Raw genomic sequence first — 27,559 nt, forward strand, 5'->3', positions numbered from 1 at the left:
GTTCAAAGCCAGCCCGGGCAGGAGAGACCGTGAGACTTATCTCCAATAAACCACCAGAAAACCGGAAGTGGCGCTGTAGCTCAAGTGGTAGAGCGCTCGCCTTGAGCTGAAGAGCTGAGGGACAGCGCCCAGGCCCAGAGTTCAAGACCCACGGCCAACCAAAAAAAAAAAAAAAAAAGGTTAAAATATATACTAATTTTCACTTAGGAAGAGTTATAGCCTTTGTGTAAAATTTTAGAGCCATATTTGTACATGGTTGTGTTTATTTGTAAAAATCTATGCCCTACTCATAATTGGATTTTTCCCCCTCTTTGTGTGTGTGGGGGGGGGGGGGGAGGGGGTAGGGAGAGGAGCTCAGGGTTTGGGTACTTTGCGTAAGGTTAGCACTCTACCACTTTAAGCCACACGGCCACTTCCAGTTTTTGAGTAGTTACTTAGAGATGAGTCTCGGGACTTTTCTGCCTGGGCTGGCTTTGGACTGCAATCCTTAGTTCTCAGCCTCCTGAGAAGTTAGGATTACAGGCATGAGCCACTGGCACCTGGCTGCAATGGATGCTTTAAAAGTAATTTTTAGTAAGGATTTATTTTATTATAAAAGTAGATGGTACAGATGTCGGTGGCTCACACTTGTAATCCTAACTACTGAGGGGCTGATAGCTGTGGATCATAATTGGAAGCCAGTCTAGGCAGTAAAGTTCATGAAATTCTTATCTCCCAACTAGATACAACAAAAAACAAAGCTGTTGGGACTGCATGGGAGCTCTCTCTTTCACACACACACACAGAGTTAAATAGGGACAAATAAAGACTGGATGGCAACTGTTATCTGCTGTTTTTTCATTCTTTCTGAGCTGAGGCAGTACATGTGGCCATGTTGTGTAGCCATTAGACAGTGGGGCTATGTGGCCAAGAGGTGTATTTGATAATAAAATACAGGGGCTTACAAACTTCAAGAAATAACTTTTCTTTCTTTGGTTTCAGAGTCTCCACAACCTGTTGCCTTAGTTGGACATGATGATGACTGGAGACTGCAACAGCAAGATACCTCTAACTCCAATAATTCTAATGTCAAAACATTGTTTAATTGGCTCTCAGAAACACTTGCAAATGCGCATCTCTGACAGACACAGTGAACAAAGCCTTAGGATTGAGTACTGATGATGCCTATGAAGAAGAACTGAGACATGAGTATGAGTTAAACTGTGCGTCAGATAGGAAAGATTATGTGCAGTCAACTTGCGCAAAAATTGAAAATGTACATTTTAAGAATGCTCAGAGTCCACAGCTAGAAGTTGACACATCTTTACAGTTTCCTGTTACTATTTCTGCTGGTGAAATAGGCACTGACCATAAGCTGCATTTGATAGAAGTGAGCATGTTTTTTGGTTATCTTTGTTTACTTTTGCTAGAAAGTTTATATGTGAGAGGGAGGGAGGGAGGGAGGGTGTGTGCTTTGGGTTTTTTTGTTTGTTTTTGAAGAATTAAGAAGTACTTCGAAGATGTCTGTCCTGGAGGGTACTTATTCCTTGTTACCAAGAGATAAATGCTGAAGTAGTTGTTTTCCTTCCTGCTTATAGGCTTTATATGTAGTCTAAGGTTTCCCTGTTGTGATGAAAGTAAGGCTGGACAATGTTTGTCAAAAAAATGGCCTATTGGGAGTTAATTCATATTGTTTCATAATAAAATTGAGTCCTCAAAACTTTGGCCACTTTCTGCTAGCAGTAACAAAACTCAAAGGTGAAGCAGATGAAGCAACTGAACTCAGTGCACCAGTGTAACAAATAAGGTTAGGTACTTTGTATTTCTCATGCAAATAGGAATCCAATTTAATTATGGTGTGTGCTTAGAGTACTGATTTCTAGCTGAGAAACAGTCTTGTCTCCCTGAAGAAATGTCTGCATCAATTGAGAACAATACTAGATGGCACCATATTTCCTAAAGGATTATTCCTAAATTATTCTATTTTGAGTAAACGTCATATATATATATGGAGCCATTCTCCATGTAATTTTGAGATGTTTATTTTAGGGGTGAAATATTGAGAGGCTTATATGATGAGGAATATATAGTAGGCATTGGGATACTAATCTATATTATTAATACTTTCCAATATATTTAATACATAGTTGATAGGAGTGAGCTGACCACAGCTTGCTCTCTGTAACTATAAATTATGCCCATTCATTTTGGTATTGTTTGTGACTACCTTTACCCTACAATGACAAAATTTAGTCCTACAAAGCCCTAAATTACCTCTTGTCTGCTGCTGTATCTTTAAAGTTTAAGTAAAGGAGTAGTTACTCCTTTAATTCATTATCAAAGTAATGTTTGGGAAAGGGAAATAAAAGACTATATATATAATATATAGTTATTATATTGCTGTTAGTCTTTTGTAATACTTAAATTGAAGGTGGAATTTCCTGTGAAAAATAGTTGTCTGTTTTAATGACTTGAAAATAAAGCTATTGAATATGTACTTTAATTTTTAGGATGCAAATTTAATTAACGTCAATAATTTTGAAGAGTGCAGTTTGTGTCCCACTGTTCCCATCGAACATGGATTCCATAGACAACAGTCTAAGTCAAGTAATGTTGAAGAGACTGAAATACACTGGAAATTGATTCCCATTACAGGTAATGCAAGTATCCCAAGAGATACATTAAACCATTGGGCAAGAATAGTTTGGCAGATGTTTAAAGATTGTCATTTGCAAACATTGTAATTTCTCTGTGTACAACTACATGGTCTTACTACTCCCAAGTGCTTATTCATCTTTTTAAAATATTTTTGGAAATGCTTTCAAGACACAACTTTGCTATTCCTTTCTTTTTTTTAACTTTAGAAAGGAAATAGTGAGCAACTTATTGCTGAAAAATTGCCTTCTTGTGACTTACAACCTATGAAACCTCCAAAGGTTCTAAGAAGAAATTTCCAAGACTAGAGTTTCCATAGGCTTTTAAACACTTTCTCTACTTGGTACCTTGCTAGAAAGTTCAAGAAGCCTGGCCATGATAATCGTAAGGGAACCAGTCCTCTTTTCTGAGCTGCAGAAACCAGCTTGAGACACATAGAATAGAGAAGTTGATAGGTGATGATTATCCTAATAGTTCTGCATTTAAACACCTTAACTTGATGGTGAGAGTCTTTTGAAGCGGTACATCTAGGTGTTAGGCTGTCATCACCTGAAGGAAAAGGAAGCAACTTTCCATTTTTGAATAACTCTTAGGCAAAAGATAAAATGTTCTGATTTCTAAACATTTGGGGTTATCTGAAAGGTGCTTAAGAGGGGTCAATGAAGAGAGTCTACAAATAATGGGTACTTTTCTTCAGGAACAAATGCAAGAAGTCCAGAAGACAATCTGGGGAAACAAGATGAGAAACAAACACCAGGTGAGAAGGCTTTCTTTAAGTTCTGCTAAATACAAAGAATTTTGGACAGTATCATATTTATATTTCAATCATTAAATTGAATTACATCACATTCTTACTATGGAGTTTTTGGGGGAGTCACTGAATATTCATAGTTATTTTCTTCATTTACAATAGATAATGATTTGTAATGTCTTCCTAATGCATTTCTGAAAAATATCACATAAGAATCTCCGGAGACTGTATATAATATTTATTATATAATGTCCAGACAGTTTAAGACAATTCCATGCAGACAACTCTGGACATTATTTTCCTGCTAAAGAGTGGTGATATTTTTGTTTCCATTTTTTTGTAGCTTGTATCTTACAACAGAAATCTTAAGCATATGGGTGTTTTTTTGTTTGTTTGCTTGTTTTAGTTGAAACTGAAAACTAAATGATTTAGTCGATCCTACCCTTTTGGAATTTAAAAAAAGAAAAAAAATTAGCTCCTCCAGAAAATGATGATTTATAAAGTACAAAAATAATATAACAGGGCTGGGAAGGTGGCTCAGTGGTAGAGCGCTTGCCTTGCATTCCTGAGACCCTGGGTTCGATTCCTGAGTACCACATAAGAAAAAAGAAAAAAGCCGGAAGTGGCGCTGTGGCTCAAGTGGTAGAGTGCTAGCCTTGAGCTGAAGAGCTGAGGGACAGTGACCAGGCCCAGAGTTCAGGCCCCACGACCGGACCCAAAAAAAAAAAATAATATAACATACAGGAAAGTTTATACATTTTAGTATATATTTCATAGAAGCTTAACATCTGTATACACTGTGACCACCACCCAATATATATTTTCAGCACCCTAGATTTCCTTCTGTATCTTTCCAGTCTGTACTTCACCTGTTCAGAGCAGGTAAGCATTAATTAATTTCACTTACTTTACCACAGGTTTAGTTTTGCCTCTTGAACTTCAGACAAATGGAACCCACACAAGTCCTTGTGTGTTTGATTCTTTACCTCAGTCTTCTATTAGGGTTTCACGCATGCTATCTATCAGTAATTCTTTCTCATTAGGAACCATGGGTATGCTTCAATATGCTCTGTAGGTATTGTACATTCTGCTTATTTGAGATACTGTAGTCATACTTTATAACTGCAAGTACAAATAGCTCAATAATGTCACCTTTAGAGAACTCACAACTTCCCTTAAGTCTTATAAGTCTTTTGGCTTAAAAGTCAAAATACTGAGCCAGGCACTGGTGGCTCATGCTTGTATTTCTCGCTAGTGTTGATAGCCTGGATAATGTTAAAAATCATACATACAATGAATTATTTGTATCTGGAGGTTTTGTTGTATCTGATGAATCAATTCTAAATCCAGAAGTTGTCACAATTGGTAAGATTGCTCTTTTTGGATTGCATTGCCTCTTCCATTTTTTCTAGTTTTTCTTTTACTGATTTTTGTTGTTGTTGTTGTTGTTTTTGGGTCCGGTCGTGGGCCTGAACTCTGGGCCTGGGCGCTGTCCCTCAGCTCTTCAGCTCAAGGCTAGCACTCTACCACTTGAGCCACAGCGCCACTTCCGGCTAAATTTCTAAAATATTTCTAAAATAAATGCTATAAATAAATAAATATAAATAAATAAATAAATATAAATAAATAAATGCTATTTCTAAAATAAATGCTATAAAAAATAGCCTAAATGCAATTTTTGATATTTAGTAAAAGTGAAGAGTTAGTTATTTATTCTGGTGCCCATATTAGGGCTTGAACTCGGGGCCTTGTTCTCTCACTTGGCTTTTTCACTCAAGGTTGTCTCTGAACTGAAATCCTTACATCTTAGCTGTCTGTAAGGCATGAGCCACCAGCTCTTGGCTAAATTTTTAGTAGTTCTATTAACCTCAAGAGTTCGTGAAAGACAACAGCTTAAACAGCAACTCCAGACTTTATGGTAAGTAGAAAGTATCTATAGGATTTTTAAATGACCAGACTGAAGCAACAGAAAAAAAAGTTTACTAGGTGTTTTCCAAATTTTATTTTATTTACAAAAAGTCTTTTATTAACTTTTTTAAAAATCACAGCATTTTACTACATAATGTGCATGTTTTACATGAGTTTTTAAAAAAGAAATCTAATTAGGCTATTAAAAAATAGTTGAGTGATGAGCACTGTTGAGAAGACAAAAATGACTTCCAACATTTAAAATGAAGAACTAAAACTCTCTTCTTGATTTGTAGCTAAAGACATGAAATTAGTTTCCAACTCCTTTTGCTTTTGAAGAAGTCCCTGAAAAAAAAAATGAAACATGCATTGTTTAGCTCTGCTAAAGTAAGCGTCGGCACTATATTGGTGGGTATATGTACCTCATACTCCTTCCTCTATACTTTAGGAGTTAATTCATAGGTACATTTAAGGTACTTCACAAAGTCAAATGAGTAAAACCAGAAGTAAAGTATGGAATGATTTTCTAGTTTTAGAAAGGGAAAGAATGGGTAACACATGACCAACTTCTTAAAATAAATGGTGTGGAGGGGGGGGGAGATGTTAACACACTAGAATATGACTGGACTCTTAAAAAAAAGTTTATTTAAAAAAACCCAACTTGGAACTAAAGTCCAGTTATAAGCTTCAAAGATGGCGTAAAGTTACTATAATCTTAAATATTAGATATTAACCTGTTTAACGAGAGAGCATGGCCATCATAATTGGTGTGGGAAAATGTCCAGTGAGCCTATTAAACCCAATCATTTCATATTGAACTATGTTCTTTGGGAGAGACAACACTGTTTTAAGCTGAAAACACATATATTTTGTCTTTGGTTTTAGGGCCTTATTGATCATGTTTGGATGTTTAAATGTACACATTTCTTAATAATAAAATTATCTCAGTATAATGACTGTCTCATGATTTCATACTAAAAAAATTTTTGAGACAGGGTCTTTGAATTTGTGATCCTCCTTGCCTCTTAGGTGCTGCATGTATAACCATCACACCAAAAAATATTTGTAAAGATGGAAAGGAAATCCAAAGTCCCTTTTTATTTGAGATTAACTAGAGAAGCTAAAATGCAATTAGCCATGCAAATTTCCCTAATGTCACATCCACATGTAAAGAACACACACATCTATATATTCTTATTTTTATTTTTTGTTTTAAATCTCATACCTGTCGTAGTTCTGAAAGTCCTTTAAGAATTGCTTGTTGTCGATCCCTGTTCTTTACCAAGTTAGGATTAAGAAGTGGATCCCTGACAGAACCAAGAGCAAGTCCTTGCTCTTGGTTGCAATCTGAAACCAGACAAAATTTATAAAAGCCAAATATATTTCTAAATAGTTTGCTGTAAGATTCATTAGTAAATTTATTTCCTAGAAAGCTTCACATACATACTCTAAAAGTCTTAAAGATTTATAAAGTGCAGCTGAGATGCTTTGTAGAACTAGAGGTAGAAATTCTTTAGAAGTGAATTTAGGGTTGGGGGTTCCTAGATCTACAATATGTAGTTTACTTGCCATGATCAGTCGAAGGCCTAGACAAGGGTGCATCTGGATCCAGGTAATATATCTCATTTGTTCGAACATAAGGAATAAAATGGGATGGTTCAAACACTCCAGGTGTTTCACCATCTTCTGACACTGTTTCTCTTTTGAGGCTATTTTTTAGTGGTGAGTGTAAGCTATCCGTCTGAGTTTGTTGGGTTCTGTTTTTTATTGCTGGAACTGGTGATGACTGGAACCTTTAAAAAAAAAAAAAAAGCACAACAGAACAAAAAGCTTGAATAAGAAATTTTGTTTTAAAATAAATATATCTCTTTAATTAACTACATCTCCAATAATTTGAAATGTAATTACACCTTTAGGAATATCATGTAAGGAAGCCTAAAGTCTAAAAGTTTCATTTATGAAACAAGGCAAAAAAAGGGTGTTCCCTGGAATTTTTACTAGCTACATGTATGTACTCAATACAAAGGGAGAATAAAATTACTATTCTATCTGGGCTAACAAGTCTCATTTCTCCTTAGATAATTTTTCATAAATTAATATCCTCACCACCTGAACTAAGCCCAATATGAGGCAACTCTAAACCAGCTGGCTTATGCACGCACAAAAGACAGATTAAGAAGAAAAAGTTACTATCTTTCCTACTTCTTCCTGATTCAATCCAAGCATAATGCCTGTTTCACTGGTCATACTGAGATAAGTAAAAACTGTTTAGCTAAATCTGAAGATAGGAGAATGTCATCCATATATTTTTTTTTTTTTTGGTCCGGTTGTGGGGCATGAACTCTAGGCCTGGACGCTGTCCCTCAGCTCTTCAGCTCAAAGCTAGCTCTCTACCACTGAGCTACCTTCCCAGCCCCAGCCATAGGTTTTTCTTAATCCCAGTCCAGCCAAAACCTATCCCTTAAACTACTAACCTTTTATCCCTTAAACTACTAACCTTCATCTGGTAACTACTCCTTTCACATTTTTATCTTCACCTTTATGCCTAACCTTAGTAGACATGGAGCATGTGTTCTGTACCTCTTCAGAATCAAACATAAAGTGAATATACCTATAAAAGTAATGCACATACCTTTCTTCACTGATTGAATTAATTTTCATAGTTTCTTCTTCCTAAAAGGATATGTAAGTATAGAGAAGAGTATATAGCATTTTCAAGTGAAACCATGTACTTATGTTACTTAAAATCTATTTCTTTTTTTTTTTAATTTAATTTTATTTTATTTGTGAACATACTGTACAGAGGGGTTACAATGACATGGGCAGGATAATGCGTACATTTCTTACCAAGCATTGCAGCCTCCTCCTTTGTTTACCCTTCACATCCCTTCCCAGCCTCCCCCCTCCCCCGCAATCCCAATCCTTCTCCTTCCCCCCAATTCCCCCCTTAAAATCTATTTCTAATGTTGGTCAGAAAGGTATTTTTTCACAGTCAAACAAATAAAAAAATTCCTTAACTTCCAACTGATTACTTATATGGACTATAAACAAGGATTTTTTCTCTTTTTTTTGGGTCCGGTCGTGGGGCCTAAACTCTGGGCCTGGGCGCTGTCCCTCAGCTCTTCAGCTCAAGGCTAGCACTCTACCACTTGAGCCATAGCACCACTTCCGGCTTTTTTCTTTTTGGCTATGTGGTACTGAGGAATCGAACCCAGGGCATCACAAATGCAAGGCAAGCACTCTACCACTGTGCCGCCTTCCCAGCCCTGCAGTCTGGCTTTGAACTCCTAATCCTGCCTCAGCCTCCCAAGTGCTGAAACAAATTACAGATGTATACTACCATATCTGGCTAAAACAGGTTTCTTGAAGTCTAAATGTTTGCTTATGATGGTTCTGGGTATTGAACTTAGAGCCTAAAGCTTGCTAGCCAAGTGCTCACTCTACCCTACACTCTACCTCACACCAGCCCTTTTGCTTTTTACCTTATCAGATAGGGTTTTATTTCTACCTAGATACTCTCAGACTGTGAACTCCTTACTACTATCTGCATGTAGCTGGCAGGCACCAAGCACAGCTTGCTTTTGAGATTTTTTTTTTTTGGGGGGGGGGGGGAGGCGGGTCGTGGGGCCTGAACTCTGGGCCTGGGAGCTGTCCCTCAGCTCTTCAGCTCAAGGCTAGCACTACCACTTGAGCCACAGGGCCACTTCTGGCTTTATTTTTTCTGCTTATGTGGTGCTGAGGAATCGAACCCAGGGCCTCCTACACGCAAGGCAAGCGCTCTACCACTGAACCAACTTCCCAGCTCGCTTTTGAGATTCTTTTAAGGGACAAGTAAATAAAATGTCAGCGTTTACAGCCATACATGGTGTCTTGCAGCATAAAGTCACTTACAAAAAGATTATTAAAACAAGTATGGTTGTGTTCCTATAAGCCTTTATTTACAAAAAACAGCAGACTGATTTGCTAATAGAATCTAGTTTGCTAACCCCTAACATAAAATTTTGGAACTCATTTAGACAAACAAGAACTCTATCAAAACATGCATGTCTATAGAGAATTGTGAGATTTTCGTTTGTTTTGTGGTTTTTTTTGCCAGTCCTGGGGCTTAAACTAGGGCCTGGGCACTGTCCCTGAGCTGCTTTTGCTCAAGGCTAGCACTCTACTACACTCTGCTACTCTACTACACAGCACCACTTGTGGCTTTTTCTGTGGTACTGAGGAATCAAACCCAGGGCTACATGCATGCTAGGCAAGCACTCTACCATCAAGCCACATTCCCAGCTGAGATTTGTGTTTTGAGTTTAGAAATTCATGCATGTTTAAAAATGAGAAAGAGCTTTACCTTGTTCATTAAATGCCACCTGGTTTTTGACTCTGTTTCTGGATAGGATGAATGAAAATCTTCTGGCGAAGTGCCTCTATTTTGAGAAAGGTGTTCAGAATTATTTTTCTCTACCAATTGAAGCAGTTCCATCTGTCTTCTTACTTTTTTTTCTTCTCTCTGCTTTTGAAGCTGTTTAGGGTACTTTTCTGATGCTGGAACATACCTTTTGAGAGGCTTATTTCTATTCCAAGTCGGCCTTGTGGGACATTTCTTCATGAGTTTTGTTTGTTTCTCTGTTATAGACTGTTTACATTGCTCATTAAACCAGCAATTTTCTTTTTCTAAGTTGCCTACTCTATCCTGATTTAGTTCTTGTTTGTCTTTCTTAGTGTTAAGCTGTCCATCAAATTCTACAGAACTCTGGGGAGAAGAACAAGGTGTATTTTCCCTTTCTATCACTGATCCACAGTGTGATAATGTGTTAGTGAAATTTCTTGTAATTAAGTCATCTAAAAAAAAAAAGATGATGACTTTTTAAACAGACATATAAAAGTTTACCACTTCTATCATTTTTCTCAAATGTTAAACAATTTTATTAGTTACACTTTAAGACTTCTAATGTTAAAACTGAAACTACCCAACCTCTCATTATTCTAGACATTTACTACTATAGATAATACCCCAGTAAATGGAGTTATATTGTTTTGTAAATGGCTTAAACACTTGCCATAACATTTAGTCAATGGCATGTATCAACTTCTTACTAAAGCCAATTCCACTATATAGTATATACAACTTTTTACTACCATAATCATTCAGGCTATGAATACACTGTCTTTGAGGCCTTACTTAATCTTTTTTCTTGTGCTAGTACTGAGGCTTGAAATCAGGGTTTTATGTCCCTGCTTGGCCTTTTTGTTCAAAGATGGCACTCTACTACTTCAACCACATTTCCACTTTTAGTTTTTTGCTGGTTAACTGGAGATAAAAGAGTCCTGGGGACTTGTCTGTCCAGGCTGGCTTTGAACTACTGTATTCCAGTCTCAGCCTCCCAAATATTTAAGATTACAGGGCATGGGCCACCAAGGGGAGTGGGGAGGGGGGAAAAAACCCACTGACTTCCAACCCAAGACATTGCCTGATGATTTGAATTGAAAACCAGACATGAAAAGATGCTCATAAAATACAATTGGTGGGGAAATACAATGCAGAACCACTTAATATGCCCCCCATATAACAAGTGTTGGCAATCACAAGGAGAAATTAGAACCCTATTATATTGATGGCTGGATAACTGCTTTGGAGTCTGGACAGTTTGGAAGAATTATCACATGATCCAGAAATTCTGTTTTTCTTTTTTCACAAAATCTGTACATGAATGGTCAAAGCAACGTTATTCACAATAGCCCAAGAGTACAAATGAACGTCCATCAAATCATGAAGAACAAAATGTATTATATATACAACAGAATACTATTCAGGAATAATGTACTTACTGCCATTATCCTAAAGCAGAGTAGCCAGACACAAAGGAACATTTTGATTCTAGTAACATGAAATGTGCAGAACAAGCAAACCAGAAAATGAAGAGACTCCCCTGCTAACTTAATGGGTTAGTAGATCAGAGTGAGGGAAAAGTTCTATAATGATGGTGACTGCTCAATTATTAGGAATATACTGAAAAATGCTAACTATGTCCATTAAAGGGTAAGTTTTGTGTAGGAGCTGTAGCTCAATGGTAAACCATTTGCTAAACCTGTAAGGTCCTGGGCGGGGGTGAGGGTGGTAAATTTGTGATTCATATCTGAAATAAATCTAGTACAAAAAATTAAATACCAAGAGATGCATTGGGGCTTACTCTTATATATAATCATAGCTACTCAGGATGCCGTGATACCTGGAGGATCACGGCTCAAAGGCAACTGGGGCAGAAAAGTCTGTATAAGACTCCTTATCTCCAGTTAACAAGCAAAAGGGTATGGTTGGGAGTTCAAGCCAGTATCATTGAAAAAAAAATAGATCTTTTTATTTTCTCATAAATCACAAGTTTTACACTTGAAATGGAACTCAGTACTAATGCTTTGGCCTTAAGGAAATTTCAAATAAAAATTTCAATATGAATACCTGTTTGCACACCAGTATCTTTCTTGGGAGAAATAGTAGAACTGATACATGTATTTATTTTGCTGCCATCTTCATCAGAGTCATGTCTTGAACTTGAAATCTTAGGGGACACCTTATCATCCACTTGCATTGCATCTACTGGCAATAGGAAAAAATATTTTTCAAATGATATACAGTATTATTAAGAGAAACTATGTGTAGGAGACTGGGATTGTAGCTTAGTGGTGGTACTTGCCTACCTTGCAAGACTAGGTCTGATTCAGTAGTGAAAAAAAAGTAAATACATACAGTAACTAAACACAGGACTTTACTCAGAATGATTGCTGCAATAAAAATTTCATTAAAAAGTTCTTGCGTTCTTACCCATTACTGGATTTACAGAGATCACTCAGTAACTGTTTTCTTTCTTTCTTTCTTTCTTTATTTTTGCCGGTCGTGGGGCCTGAACTCTGGGCCTGGGCGCTGTCCCTCAGCTCTTCAGCTCAAGGCTAGCGCTCTACCACTTTGAGCCACAGCGCCACTTCCAGCTTTTTCTGCTTATGTGGTGCTGAGGAATGGAACCCAGGGCCTCATGCAAGCAAGGCAAGCTCTCTACCACTGAGCCACTTTCCCAGCCACTCAGTAAATGCTTTCTTTGTAAAAATGCATACAAATTTATTTTATCAGTGTCATGATTGCTATAGACAATATGTAAGAAAAACTTATGTGTAAAAAGATACTGAAAACTTACTTAACTCTACTTCTAAGATAATTTCCTAAAAGCACTACTATTTACTAAAGTTAGATTAGCTGAAGAGCTGAAGTTTCTTAAAAATTGTTTATTGTATGATAATGTTAGAAATCGACAAGTAGTTAAAATCATCTTCAAAAATTATGAAGTTCTGGGCTGGGAAGGTGGCTCAATGGTAGAGTGCTTGCCTTGCATGCCTGAGGCCCTGGGTTCGATTCCTCAGCACCACATAAGCAAAAAGAAAAAAGCTGGAAGTGGCGCTGTGGTTCAAGTGGTAGAGCACTAGCCTTGAGCTGAAGAGCTGAGGGACAGCGCCCAGGCCCAGAGTTCAGGCCCCATGACTGGACACACACACACACACAAAAAAAAATGAAGTTCTGGTTAATCACTTACCATCAAGATTTTTCATCAATCTAGAAGTATCATGTCCTTTTTGAGCCAATTCTTGGATTCGCTGTTCTTGTTTCAGTCTCTGTGCTAACTCCTGTGCTCTCTGCATTTTTTGGTATAGCTCATTTGTCTTGAGAGTCATGATTTCCTACCAACATAGTCAGGTATATGGTTATTAAATTGACTACTCCCAGCATTTCCTAAGCTTTCCTGGATGTCAGGCACTTGTCTGGGTCATTGTGATTATCATAAATATTCAAAGAATACAGTATTTATGGACTTTATGTGCTATCACATAAACGTTGCAGCCTTAGATGACTTAAGTCAATGAAATGGGAACCTACACCACATGTCCCTTTACCAGCCAATATTCATTGTGTGCCAAGTGGGAAAAGATAAGAAACTATTGTATTGCTAAACTTTTAGTCTTTGGAAACTGAATGCCACTATATGATTGCTCTTTGTGAGTTGGCTCAATCATGGCACCTGACAACACTCTACTTCCTGTATCTAAATCATTTAATAGAAAAGCTCTCCTAGCTATTGAGATACTCTCGTTGAATTGGCTCTTATTTTAGCAAAAGGACTACTAATACAGCCACCGATTGTTTCATCAATCCCAACCATTTTGCAAAAGGAGCTTCTTTTTTCATTGGTAGATAAGGATAGAAATGCCCATCGTTTCTATACAGAATTACATTATAATCATGGTTTACAAATGAAGTCTACACACCTCTAATATGTAGGAGATAACAATCACATATATGGATGACTAGCATTATGCTATAATTCATCTTGACCTCCTCCATTTGCACAAAGGCCAGTCAATACAGCTTTTGAGAACTTTATCATGTGAAAAAATAAAACATTTTTAAGAGTCTCTCTTATTTTCCCAATTTTTTATTCAAAATTTTAATGCCTCCACTTGTATTTTACCACTTCAAAATACAACTTGAAGTGCTGGATGTGGCTCATGCCTGTAATCCTACCTACTGAAAAAGCTGAAATCTTAGCATCCTGGTTCAAAGCCAGCCTGGGGAAAAAAGACTCCTCTCCAATTAACCAGCAAAAAGCTGGAAATAGAGGTGTGGCTTAAGAGGTAGAGTGCCAGACTTAAGGGAAAAAGCCAAGAAAGCAAGAGGTCCTGAAATCAAGTGTCAGTAACTTCAAAGTTATTATTCCTCTGAAAACATATACTATTAATTCTAAAATGCTAACAGTTAAATGTAAATACCCACTTCCTTTTGTTTTTGCTTAAGGATATCCTCTTCATACTGTTTCTGCATCTTTTCTCGTTCCCGTGATAAGCGTTGCTCTTCTTCTTGTTCTTCCTTCCTTCTTTGTTCTTCTTCTAGTTGTTTTTTTCTGCGCTTTTCTTCTACCTGCTCAGTGATTGCTTTCTAGTCATAAATAATTCAGAAATCATTGTCACAAAAATCAGAGGAGCATTTGCTTTGGTGATGAAAATAGATCTGTTTTATCAGTACTTAAAATGACAAAATTGTAATTCATTTGGTTTATTTGTCCAGTGAAACGCTACATTGCTTTTTTTTTTGTTGTTGTTTTTCCCCTTCAATTCCACCATGGCCATTAGAAGAACGGATAGAAAAATAAGTGAATGAAACTTAGGGTATGGCTCAGTCATAGAGCACTTACCTATCATACACAATAAACTCTAGACTTGATCCCAAGCACAAGGGGGAAAAAAGAAAAGCAACTGAAAAAATAATCTCAATACTTTAAAGACTGCTTGATAAATAACAGAGCCTCTAATTTTTTTTTTAAATAGGTGGTACTGTCTTTGAATTGAGGGCTTTGTGATTTGCTTGGCAGGTACTCTACTGAGCCATGGCTGCAGACCTTTTTTTGTCCTGGTTATTTTGAGACAGGGTCTTACCATGATTGTCTTACTACTTTATGCTTCCCACAATAACTAGGATGACAAGTGCACATCACCATGCTCAGCCTCTTCCACTGAGATGGAATTTCACAACCTGATTTGTCTTTGGCCTAGGCTGGCTTTGAAATGTGATCCTTTTGATCTAAGCCTCCAAAATAGCTAGGATTGCAAGCATGAGCCACCATGTCCAACTAGATGTTCCAAACTAACTCTACCAAATTATTCATGCATTAAAGTGCTTAAAGAATTATGCAGTTTAGTAGAGTGTTGAACACCTACTACCTGGTCTCTAGTCCCAGCCATTCAGGAGATTGAGATGGGAAGATGATCTGAGCCCATGAGTTAGGAGCTTAGGAAAAAAAAGACTGGGGATATAAAAAAAGAACTACCACAAAAGATTATTAAGTCCCTTTAATATTAAACTAAATTAGGAGTTTTAACATCTTAATATCTGCTAAAGTTCTTCAACAAAATTGTATGTCAATCCCCATATTGTTCCCTCTTAAGAATTATCAGCCTAAACAGAACTCTTGGGAAATAAACTGATGAAAAAAATAACCAATACTAACCTAAAGACAGTACAAATTCATATACAGAACTTACAAGTTAAAGGCTATTGGAGAGTAATGGTAGGAATACTAACAATGCAGTGTGGATAGGAATTAGCTTTAGCATAGAATGGAACAGGACCTTTGCATATAAGCTTATACCAAAATTATAATTTCCATTTACTTAAGTGTATGTAGATGTTGACCATTACTAAGGCAAAAACTTTTTACAATGTAATACCTGATGTTCTAGCTGTTTTTGTCGCCGCCTGTTCCTTTCCTCAATCTGTGCTGGGTCCAAGAGAGCAGTCATAGAACGGAGAAAGCTGACAATATATATAAATTAGCTGTTTAAAACAATAAGGTAGGCTCAACAAAATAAACCATTTCTGCTTGAGATATATCAATCATTTCTATTTCACACAAAAATACTAATATAAAACCAATTAGACATACTACTATTAAACACACTTTTTTTTTTTGTCGGTTGTGGAGCTTGAACTCTGGGCCTGGGCACTGTCCCTCAGCTCTTCAGCTCAAGGCTAGCATTCTACCACTTGAGGCACAGTGCCACTTCCGGCTCTTTTTTTTTTTCCTGCTTATGTGGTGCTGAGGAATAGAACCCAGAGCCTCATGCATGCATGCAAGGCAAGCACTCTACCACTGAGCCAACTTCCCAGTCCCCAAAACACACTTTCTGAAATCAATAAATACTAAAGAATGAACTTACTTTGTTTTCTGACTGTTTGCCACAGCCACATCGCTAACAGGTTTTACTATATGCTCTTCCTCTGAAGATTCAATCTGACTTCCAGGAGTAAGAGTATATTCACTGCTGATATCAGCCAGATCCCGAGTGTCAGGGGAGACACAGAAGTACTCCGGGTGTTTTGGTGTGAACTGAGAGGACAGCCGAGACTGAGAACCAGGATGATTCTTTAATGAATCAAAATTCATTGCCCATCTGTCATGTTCCTGACTCTGATGGTGAGAAATAAGAACTAAGAATTTTTCCAATTATTCCAATGAAAAATCCCAAATTTACAAATCAATATGATTTCTAAAAGTTACCACTGAGCTAATAAAGCCTCATAAACACAAGATTATACTGGTTTGATTCCTCATATATTTGGATACATAGCTTGGAAAAACTGAAGAATTTAAACATTTGGGAAATTCTAAAAACTTAAAAAACAGTAAGTTTTTATGGGCAAATGTGGAGTACTTTGTCTTAATAGGCAGTTTCAGAATACTTTGAAGTTTATATGTTAAAGTCTTGAATTTTTTTTCTTTAGCTATAAAGTCTCCTTAGGTTACCTTTGAATTTTCCTCTGTTTTCTTTTGCCAGTCATCTTGTGTTTTTTTATTTAAATCTTCAGTCCATATTCTCTGTTCTTGTCTCACAGCACTGAAAGGATGTTCCAGCAGCACAGTTTCCTAAACAGCAATCATCAAACTACCCATAAAGTTCAATTCTCTTTTTTCTAACTACTTTATAATTAGAAATCTTGCCAAAGTTATTCAGACAAATTTAACACAAAAAAGGAATTTATCTCTAGGAGAAGCAGTATGTCAAAAAAAGAACTCAATTATATTATTGATAGGTACATTCTCATCCTTGGAAACATTTTAAACATACTAATATATATACTCCTACTGCCAGAAAAGAAAATTGTCATTTATTTCTCTACTTAAAGCAGTTTAGCTGGATGCCAGTGACTCACATCTATAATCCTAGCTGCTCTGGAGGCTGAGATCTAATGATCACAGTTCATAACCAGCACGGGCAGTAAAGTCCAAGAGATTCTTACCACCGGCAGTTAATCACTAACAAGACAAAAACAGAGGTGTGGTTCAAGTGATAGAAGTGCTAGCCTTGAGTGAAAAAGCTACCAGCACACAGGCTCTGAAATTAAGCCCCAGTGCCAGCATACATACGCAAAAATTTAGTAAAAGGCATTTGATGTGAGGTTCTGAATTGGGATTTTAGTGCCGGATTCAATTTTTTTAATAAAGTACTCAGACACTGTGCTCTTTCTCTTGCATTGACCCTTAGCTTTTCCATTCAAGGCTTGTGCTCTATCACTTAAGCCACTTCTGGTTTTCTGCTGGTTAACTGGAGATAAAGAACCAAGATTGGTCTGTGTAGGGCTGGCTTCTCAGATATTAGCCTCCTGAAAAGCTAGGATTGATTCCAAGTATAATCCACCAGTACCTAGCTAACCTCTTATTAACAATCATGGTATGGTTCACCCCCAGATAAAGCATGACCTATAAAGCCATTCAAATTAATCATTAATAAATGACATACTGTCAGGCACTGGTTACTCATGCCTTTAATTCTTTTTTTTTTTTGGTTGGTCGTGGGGCTTGAACTCTGGGCTTGGGTGCTGTCCCTGCACTCTTCAGCTCAAGGTGAGCTCTCTACTGCTTGAGGCACAGAGCCACTTCCAGTTTTCTAGTGGTTTATTGGAGATAAGAGTCTCACAGACTTTCCTGCCTGGGCTGGCTTTGAACCGTGATCCTCAGATCTCAGCCTCCTGAGTAGCTAGGATTACAGGCGTGAGCAACCGGTGCCTGGCTTCATGCCTTTAATTCTAATACTCAGAAAGCTGACAAATCTGCAAGACTCTAATCTCTAATTAACCAACAAAGAACTGAAGTAGAAGTGTGGCTCAAATGATAGAGAACCAGCTGTGACTAAAAAAGACAAATGAGAGCTCAAAGTCGAGAGTTCAAACCCAGTACCAGAAATACCACCAAGATCTGTAGACTTTTTCTGTAGATTTTTTGTGAGACTAATTTATTCCTTTTAACAATACGTAAAAGTGCTTTAGAGATGGTAGAAAAATACAATTTACATTTTATCTTCTTTTTTGTTAACATAAATTTTTAACATACTATAAAAATGATTAAGAACCAGTCAGCCCTACATGGTAAAGAATAGAATATCTTATGGAATCCCTCCTAGCTAAGTGGCCATGGGGCTGAAAAGTTTCACCACCAGAATCACTTCTTTAGTTTACACTATTATTTTCACTGGGTAATATAAATGTTCACAAGAAGGGATTATGCAAGTTAAAAAATGGTCGAGGAGGGCTGGGAAGGTGGCTCAGTGGTAGAGCGCTTGCCTTGCATGCTCGAGGCCCTGGGTTCGATTCCTCAGCACCATATAAGCAAAAAGAAAAAGAAAAGCCGGAAGTGGCGCTGTGGCTCAAGTGGTAGAGTGCCAGTCTTGAGCTGAACAGCTGATTGACAGTGCCCTAGCCCAGCGTTCAGGCCCACGACTAGACCCCCCCCCCAAAAAAAAGGTCTAAAACTTCTTTTATAAGAAGCTATATAATACATTCAGCAAAAATTAATTGGTAATTAATGGGGCTGGGAAGGTGGCTCAGTGGTAGAGTGCTTGCCTTGCATGCATGAGGCCCTGGGTTCGATTCTTGAGCACCACATAAGCAGAAAAAGCCGGAAGTGGGGCTGAGGTTCAAGTGGTAGAGCACTAATTGACAGCTGAAGAGCTGAGGGACAGTGCCCGGGCCCAGAGTTCAGGTCCCATGACCAACCAAAATAAATAAATAAATAATTTGGTAATTAAAAATCAAAGAGACTCCTTAAAGGCAAATAGGTTACATAGAAATAAGTAATAAAGGGTTTAAATATTGACACTGGGACTTAACCTCTAAAACCTGGCTATCTGTAAGTAGTAAATATCCATCAGCCATTGTAACCTGACAAGGAGACTGTGACAAAACATTTGAAGAGTCAGCAGAAGTCAAGAAAGGAAGGAAAGAAGGCAGGGAGGAAGGGAGGGAGAGAAAAGAAGAAAGGAAAAGAAAGAAGGAAAAGAAAGGAAAGAAAGAGAGAGAGAGAAAGACAGAAAGAAAGAAAGGAAGGAAGGAAGGAAGGAAGGAAGGAAGGAAGGAAGGAAGGAATGGAAGGAAGGAAGGAAGGAAGGAAACAAAGGCACTTTGAACATATCCTAGGTGTTCATGGGCATGGCCTGCTGTTTACAATCCCTAGTACTGTCACACAAAAATAAACTAAATACAAAACAAAACACATAAGGGCACATTTATGTTGACATGGAAACAGGGTTTTGTGGTTCATAGGTATCACAGGATTAGTGTCCAATTTCTGTGGCATTTAAAAATACCTCCTATATTTATAGGAGCCTAAATGAGGTTGAGCCTCCAAACTAGTTTAGTTCATAATTAAACTCAACTATTATAAAAATTACACAAAGTTAAGACAAGTGCTAGTGGCTCATGCTTATAATCCTAGCTACTTGAGCTGTGCCTCACTGATAAAGCACCAGCCTTGAGCCTCAGAACCCAGGACCTGAGTTCAAGCTCCGGTAATAACACACACACACACACACGCACACACACACGCACGCACGCACGCACGCACGCACGCACGCACGCACACACGCACACACACACACACTCCCAAAAAACAAAAACTTAATTAAGGTGTCTTATGCTAACATGTATTGTGTTAAGACATAATCAAAACTCTTACCCTAGACTGGTTAAGAATTTGAAGTTTTTCCAACATTATTTTATCATTCTCAGATTTTTTCCAAGGATTATTCCATTTTTCAGAAGCTTCTTTTTCTTTCTTCTTTAAGGCAACCTGTTCATCTATAAATAATGTCCTTTTTTAAAAATAATATACAAAGACTGTAAAGAAAGAATCATGTAAACAAATCATGACCTTAAAGAATGCAGATTGCCAACTGAGTTCATAAAAATTGATTTCAATGTAATACAGTATTTAAACAGAATTGAGAGAAAATTGCTTTGTGTTTTTAAAAGATACAAAAAAAACTTCTACAAAATTTAACACCATTTAATAATTAAAAAGCTCTGAAGTAGAAAGGAATGTACCTTAACATAATAAAGGCTATCTATAACAAACCCATCATACTTCTAAACATCATTTCCTCTAAAGCCAGGCACAGGTGGCTCATGCCTATAATCCTAGCTATCTCAGGGGCTGAGATCAGCAAGACTGAGGTTCAAGGCCAGTCTGAGTAGAAAGAAGTTCACAAGAGTTCTTGTCAACAATTAGCTAGGTGATGAGGTATACGCCTCTCATCCTAGGTACATCAGAGGATTGTGGTTTAGAAGAGTCAAAGACTCCCTCTTCAATGGAAGAACCTGGATATGGTGGTATACAGTTATCATGTCAACCACTTTGTGAAGTGTAAAACACGCAGGTCGTGGTCTAGGCAGGTGACCAAGTAGGAAGTAAGACCTACTTCAAAAATAGCCAATGTGAGCTGGATGCTGGTGGCTCATGCCTATAGTCCTAGCTACTTGAGAAGCTGGGAGCAAGAGGACTACAGCTGAAGGCCAACAGGGCAAAAATGTTTACAAGACTCCTCAACATATCTGGGCACACTGGCACATACCTATTAACCCAAGACACATGGGAGGCTGAGACTGGAAGGATTATAGTGCCTGGCCAGCCTGTACAGAAAAATTTGTGATACACAGGAAGCTGGATGTGGTGGTATACATCCTGTGATCCCAACAAAGACACAAAGTCAATAGAGTATGTGGATCATAGTTCAGGGAACTGCCTAGGTGGGAGGCAAAACCTGATGCTAAAAATAACTCATGAGAAACAGGGCTGGTAACATGATTCACTGCTATCTCACCAGCCTGTCAAGTATGAGGCTCTGAGTTCAAATCCCAATCTCATCAAGAAAGTAAGAATATATAACCAGGGAAAAATAGGGCTAGATATATGGCTCAGCAGCACAGCCCCTGAACTAGAGTTCAAACCTTAGTATTTCCAGAAAAAAAAAAAACCATTTGAATCTAATAAAATCATTTTTGGCAATGTAGCAGGATAAAAAAAAAAAAAAGTGACATGCCAAAACAGTAATAAACAAGACTAGGAAAGAAATCAGGAAGACAATTTTATTTACGATACCCTCAGAACATAAACAACCCTAGAAATAAACTTAGCTAAGGAAGTAAAAGACCTCTATAGTGAAAACTATAAAACCTTTTAGAAAACAAAGAAGATGCCAGAAGATAGAATTTCCCATGCTCATTGATTGAGAGAATTGCCATTGTGGAAAATGGTAATATTACAGAAAGCAATCTATAGATTCAATGTAATTCCCATGAAAATCCCAATATCATTCTTTATAAAAATAGAAAAATAGGGGCTGGGAAGGTTGCTCAGTGGTAGAGCGCTTGCCTTGCATGCATGAGGCCCTGGGTTCAATTCCCCAACACCACATAAGCAAAAAGAAAAAAGCTGGAAGTGGCGCTATGGCTCAAGTGGTAGAGCACTAGCCTTGAGCTGAAGAGCTGAGCGACAGTGCCCAGGTCCAGAGTTAAGGCCCAAGACCAGACCCCCCTTCAAAAAAAAAGAAAAAGAAAAATCCATCTGGAAACATGAAAGACCTCAAATAACAAAAAGAATCCAGAGCAAAAGTGCAATCCTAAAGGTATCACAATACTAAAGTGTAAATTACTTTACCAAGCCATAGTAACAAAAATAACACAAAGAAAAAAGGAATAGTAGACCCAGAAATGAAACCACACAGGTCCACCCATCTGAGTTTTGACAAAGGGGCCAAAAATACACATTGTAAAAAGGACAACCTCTTCAACAAATAGTGTTGGGAAAACTGGTTGTCTATATGCTTAAGACTGAAAACTAGACCCCCATCTCATCCTACACAATAGTCAGTGCAAAATAAATCAAAGATTTTACATAAGACCTGAAACACCAAAACTACATCAGAAAACACAGAGAAAACACTGCTAGCCTTAGCTGAAGAGATGAGGGACAGCACTCAGGCCCAGAGTTTAAGAGTTTAAGAAAGAAAGAGAGAGAGAGAGAGAGATAGAAAGGAAGGAAGGAAGGAAGGAAGGAAGGAAGGAAGGAAGGAAGGAAGGAAGGAAGGAAGGAAGGAAAGGAAGAAAGAAGAAAGAAATGCAAATCAAAACTACACAGATTCCATTCCATTCCAATCACAAAAAATAAGGTAGGTGCTGGTGGTGCCTGTAATCCTAGCTATTCAGGAGGCAGAGTTCTAAGGATAGCAGTGTGAAGCCAGCCCAGGCAGGAAAGTCCATGAAACTCCCATCTCCAATTAACCAGCAAAAAAGTGGAGCTGTGGCTCAAGTAGTAGAGGGCTAGTCTTAAGCATGAAATATTATTTAGCCATAAAGAAGAATGAAATTATGTGGTGTACAGAAAAATGGCTGGAACCACAGATCATCATGTTTGGCAAGATAAACCAAGTTTAAAAAGCCAAGAATCACATTTGTTCAGCCACACATGAACTCCGATGATGTTGATAATGATAATCATGATCATGGAACATGAGTATAAAAGGAAGACTGTTTGAGATGGGGGAGGATTAGTGGGAAGAATAGGTAGAGGAGAAGATGGTAGCTAGGGGATGAAGATTGAAGTGCATTATACACACAAACATGGAGATAGCATAATGAAACCCACAAAATACTGTAAAGGGGGAGAGATCTGGGCATGTAGCTCTGTATTATTTGAGTAATTTGGCATTGCATATTGTTAAGTTAAATGCATTAAAAGAAAATAGGTTGAGCGTGATGGCATATATCAGTAATCCTCATTACTTGTGACATAAAGATCAGGAGTATTGAGGTTGAAAGCCAACTAGGGAAAAATGTTATTTAGATCCCAATTTCAATAGATGAGCCATGTCTGGTGATATACACCTGTAATCCTAGCTGTATAAGAAATATGCAGGATGATTAGGGCCCAAGGCTGGTTCCTGGCAAAAGCACAAGTATATTGAGAAATAAGTACAGCAAAATAGATGTGTGTGGCTCTAGTGGTACAGTGCCTGCCTCTCAGCACGAGGCCCTGAATTCAAAAGCAGTACTGCCAAAGAAATGAAACAAAACAAAAATTAAGGCTAATACTGTGATAGCAACACAGATCAGACTAACATAAATACAAATTCTTCATTGCTGTGTTATCTTAACTTCCAAAATGAATTCATTCCCTTGTCTATAGCTTTTTCTTTTTCTTTTTTGCCAGTGCTGGAGCTTAGTCTTAGGCCTTGGGTCTTGCTTTCTCTCTCAGCTTTTTCACTCAAGATTGGGACTTTACCACTTGAGCCACACTTGCACTTCAGGCTTTTTGCTGGTTAAGAATCACATGGATCTCTCTGCACAGGATGGCTTTGAACCTGGATCCACTACCGCTGGGCTTCATATTGATCTTTTAAAAAAAAACAAAAAACTAGAACTGTGTTTATTTTTAAATTTGTTTAATGTATTTATGGTCATACTTGTGTCTGAACTCAGGGCTTGCTATGCTAGAACTCAACACTAAGCCTGACTCAAGCCCTTTTCTGACTAGTTACTTTTGAGATGGGTGAGTCAGTCTTTCTTCCTGCTTGGACTATGATCCATCTATATAGGCTTCCTGTCATAGATGATAGATGCCTCACCATTACACCCAGTTTCTTTCCACTACAATGGAGTCTCACTACCATTTCTGTCTCAGCTGACCAAAAACAGATCTTCCCATTCTCAGCCTCCCTTGCTGCTGTGATGATAGGCATATGCCACTGCACTCAGCTGTTGATTTTTTTTTTCCTGGTATTGGTACTGGGCTTAACCTCAGGGCCTCCCACTCCTGCTTGGCTTTATCCCTCATTGATGGCACTTTACAATTTGAGCCATACCTACTTTTTTTTAGTCAAGAGATTTCTGGCTGAGCTGGCTTTGAAATAGGATACTCAGATATCAGCCTCCTAAATAGCTAGATTACAGATATGAGACAGCAGTGCTCAATAATTATTACTATTTTTTTGCTGGTCCTGGGGTTTGAACTCAGGGTTTGGGCGCTGTCCCTGTGCCTTTTTGTGATTGCCACTTGAGCCACAGCATCAGTTCTGGCTTTTGAGTAGTTTATTGGAGATAAAAGTCTCTCAGGAGCTGGGCACTGGTGGCTCACGCCTATAATCCTAGTTATTCAGGAGGATGAGATCTGAGGATAGTGATTCCAAGCCAGCCCAGGCAGGAAAGTCTGTGAGACTCTTATCTCCAATAAACCACCAGAGAACCACAAGTGGTGCTGTGACTCAAGTGGTAAAGTGCTTGCCTTGAGCTGAAGAGCTCAGGGACAGTGCCTGGGACAGAGTTCAAGCCCTACAACAGACAAAAAACAAAAAAAACTTCTGGGACTTTTCTGCCCAGTCTGGCTTTGAACTGCAATGCTCAGATCTCAGCCTTCTGGGTAGCTAGGATTACAGGTGTGAGCCACCAGCACCGAGCTGAATTATTTTTAAACTGAAGTTATTCTTAAACCCAAAGCATTTCTGTAACGGAAAAATAGGAAAGAGGATACTTTTAAGGGCATAGTTCAAATGGTAGTGTACCTAAAGAAGTTCAGGGACCTAAGTACAAAACCACAGTACTATAAAAAAAAAAATGATAAATTTGCTTCAGCAACAAGGGCTCAGGGATATCACAACGTATCAAATAAAAAGACACAAAGTAATGTGAAATCACAAAGCTCTTTATGCACTTACAGATGTATACAGGTATCTAATATAACAAAAACAAGACTTTTAATAATACATAAAAGATAATGACTCATCTTCTATGTTTCACACACCAACAAAACTATAACATAAGGTACAAAAATTACCTACTTAAGGAGGAGGCTGCAATGCTTGGTAAGAAATGTACGCATTATCCTGCCCATGTAATTGTAACCCCTCTGTACAGTATGTTCACAAATAAAATAAAATTAAATTAAAAAAAAAATTACCTACCTAGCTCTTTCCGCCACTGGGCTCTTTTTGCTTCCAACAAACTTTTATCACGTTCCCTTTCTCCCAGAGTACTAAATATGTCAGCTGGTTGCCATTTATTTTTTCTAAGGTAAAACACACACACAAAAGGAAACAGAAACCTTAACACTATGTATTTATATGGCTAATTCCATAAATATTAATAAGCTTTTAAGTAGCAAGATCTTTAGAGTATTTCACATATAGCAAAACCATATTCCCAAGATGATCCCAGAAATACAAGTATGAGTTACATACATGACAGTTTTCTGCTCATATTGTTCAGTTGCTTCCTGATTTTTATTGAAGAGAGATTTATTTTCATCTAGGGTGGATAAAACAGCCTCTTTTTTTTGTAGTAAGCCCATGATGTTCTCATCCTCTGGCTCATTCAGAATATTTTTTAAATGTAGACTGTCCTGACCTGGGGAGGGGGTGGGGGTGGAAATGTGTATTTTTAAATTAACACTAAATTGTATTTATTATAATTCCTTACCCTGCCATACTTCTATACAGCTTAAAGACATCTTACATATTAACTCTCAAAATCATCCTTGACTTGAGTTTCTGCCCAAAAAAGAGGGGAACTGGATCTATATACAAAGTGGCTGCTCATGGCCAGAGCCATACAACTCTTGCTAAGCATACTTTCACAAATTGTATGTCACAACCTAAAAGGGAATTAACTTAAATAGCTTAGTAAAAGCTCAATATCTTGATTATATTCTATTTAAAAATCTACCAGTGAAATCAGAGAAAAACTTTTCCATGAGTGGGTGTTGGTGGCTCACACCTGAAATCCTCATTATTCAGGAGGCTGAGATCTGAGGACTGTGGTTTGAAGCCAGCCGGGACAGGAAAGGCCATGAGGCTCTCATCTCCAATTAACCACCTAAAAACTGGAAGTAGAACTATGGCTCTAAGTGGTAGAGTGCTAGCCTTGAGGAAAAAGAAAAAAAAGGTTCAGGGACAATATCCAGGACCTGGGGTCAAGCCCATGACTGACAAAGAAAACCTTTCCCTGAGGGCTGAGAAGGTGGCTCAGTGGTGGAGCGCTTGCCTTGCATGCATGAGGCATTGGGTTCAGTTCCTCAGCACCACATAAGCAGAAAAAACTAGAAGTAGTGCTGTGGCTCAAGTGGTAGAGTGCTAGCCCTGAGCTGAAGAGCTGAGGGACAGTGTCCAGGCCCAGAGTTCAATCACCACAACTTGAAAAAAAGAACACCTTTTCCATGAACCATTATCTCTGGCCTACCTACTTATACTAGCTACATCAAATATTTTGTCAAGGGCTCATATGCTAGCCCCAGAACTGTTCTAGCTCCTCAAAAAGAGAAAGCACAGTAAATACAAGATCCTCTTATCAAGCCAGATGCCAGTGGCTCATGCCTGTAATCCGAGCTACTCAGGAGGCTGAGATCTGAGGATCACAGTTTAAAGCTGGCCCAGGCAGGTAAGTCTGTGAGATTCTTATCTCCAATTAACCACCAGAAAACCAGAAGTCGTGCTGTGGCTCAAGTGGTAGAGCAATAGCCTTGAGCTGAAGAGCTCAGGGACAGTGCCCAGGCCCAGAGTTCAAGCCCCATGCCCCGACTCCCCCATCCCCAAAAAAGATCCTATCATGATTAGATAAAATGTGCTTTAACTGTTAATATTCTTTCTCATTATGTCAAGTTGTTATTTTTGTTGTTTGAGCTAGCAATCTAAGCTGAAGAACAAAATCAAGTTCCCTTATTTTAACCGAAAAATATGAATTAAAATAGACTAATGACTACATTGTCAACAAGTTGGAAATGTATAGCAGGTACCTGACCCTCAAGCTAGTTGGGAGGCCTAAAGAGACCGCCAAATTGATATTTTCTGCTATTGCCTAATAAAAATATAATGATATTTCTCCATTATTTTCATATTTACAATTCCTTAGATCAGAGATAATATTAGAAGTATTGTAAACACAAGACAGGGCCCTGGGGCTGGGAAGGTGGCTCAGTGGTAGAGCGCTTGCCTTGCATGCATGAGGCCCTGGGTTCCATTCGTCAGCACCACATAAGCAGAAAAAAAAAAAAAAAAGCCGGAAGTGGCGCTGTGGCTCAAGTGGTAGAGTGCTAGCCTTGAGCTGAAGAGCTGAGGGACAGTGCCCAGGCCCAGAGTTCAGGCCCCACGACTGGACACCGCCCCCCCCCCCCCAAAAAAAAGGCAGGGCCCTGACATTGTCAAACAAAGTTTATGACACACTATGATTTATGTAACTGTACCTGACATTGGCTAAAGGATTAAAGGCAGACCTTAATATGAATTGAAGGCAGAACATGTACAGGGACAGAGGAGCAATGTCTGTCAGCAACTGAAGTACAAGGGAAGTCTCCTTTTCATTTGAAATACCATTTTAAAAAACAAAACACTGTTTTATATAATTACCTTACAAGTTAAGTC

At 38.2% G+C, this 27,559-nt stretch overlaps 1 protein-coding gene and 2 long non-coding RNA genes across 9 annotated transcripts in view; 2 read left to right on the forward strand and 1 right to left on the reverse strand.

Annotated features, from left to right (window-relative positions):
- LOC122108079 overlaps positions 1 to 27,559 on the forward strand; it is a 168,312-nt gene that overhangs the window by 119,736 nt on the left and 21,017 nt on the right. The window lies entirely within an intron of this gene.
- Positions 972 to 3,357, forward strand: LOC122108073. The gene is made up of 3 exons (XR_006147462.1): positions 972 to 1,369; positions 2,490 to 2,634; positions 3,332 to 3,357. It is a non-coding gene; the product is annotated as an uncharacterized LOC122108073 (long non-coding RNA).
- Positions 5,375 to 27,559, reverse strand: part of LOC122108058 (coiled-coil domain-containing protein 66-like) — a 36,794-nt gene continuing 14,609 nt past the window's right edge. For 3 of the 7 annotated variants that reach the window (XM_042680026.1, XM_042680031.1, XM_042680032.1), the window contains 14 exons: positions 25,385 to 25,550; positions 25,109 to 25,212; positions 19,831 to 19,952; positions 16,627 to 16,746; positions 16,040 to 16,290; positions 15,551 to 15,635; positions 14,100 to 14,261; positions 12,865 to 13,009; positions 11,742 to 11,879; positions 9,636 to 10,126; positions 7,926 to 7,966; positions 6,863 to 7,086; positions 6,519 to 6,640; positions 5,375 to 5,638 (listed from right to left, as the gene is read on the reverse strand). In XM_042680026.1, coding sequence (XP_042535960.1) covers positions 5,552 to 5,638; positions 6,519 to 6,640; positions 6,863 to 7,086; positions 7,926 to 7,966; positions 9,636 to 10,126; positions 11,742 to 11,879; positions 12,865 to 13,009; positions 14,100 to 14,261; positions 15,551 to 15,635; positions 16,040 to 16,290; positions 16,627 to 16,746; positions 19,831 to 19,952; positions 25,109 to 25,212; positions 25,385 to 25,550 — 2,258 coding nt within the window. In that variant the 3' untranslated portion in view covers positions 5,375 to 5,551. Of the gene's footprint in view, positions 5,639 to 6,518; positions 6,641 to 6,862; positions 7,087 to 7,925; positions 7,967 to 9,635; positions 10,127 to 11,741; positions 11,880 to 12,864; positions 13,010 to 14,099; positions 14,262 to 15,550; positions 15,636 to 16,039; positions 16,291 to 16,626; positions 16,747 to 18,986; positions 19,083 to 19,830; positions 19,953 to 25,108; positions 25,213 to 25,384; positions 25,551 to 27,559 lie in introns of all 7 variants that reach the window. The other 4 variants (XM_042680033.1, XM_042680027.1, XM_042680030.1 and 1 more) reach the window with 4 other exon arrangements.

This window comes from Dipodomys spectabilis, unplaced genomic scaffold, assembly GCF_019054845.1.
Source record: "Dipodomys spectabilis isolate Male_0828 unplaced genomic scaffold, ASM1905484v1 ptg000054l, whole genome shotgun sequence".
In the NCBI taxonomy this organism is placed as follows: domain Eukaryota; kingdom Metazoa; phylum Chordata; class Mammalia; order Rodentia; family Heteromyidae; genus Dipodomys; species Dipodomys spectabilis.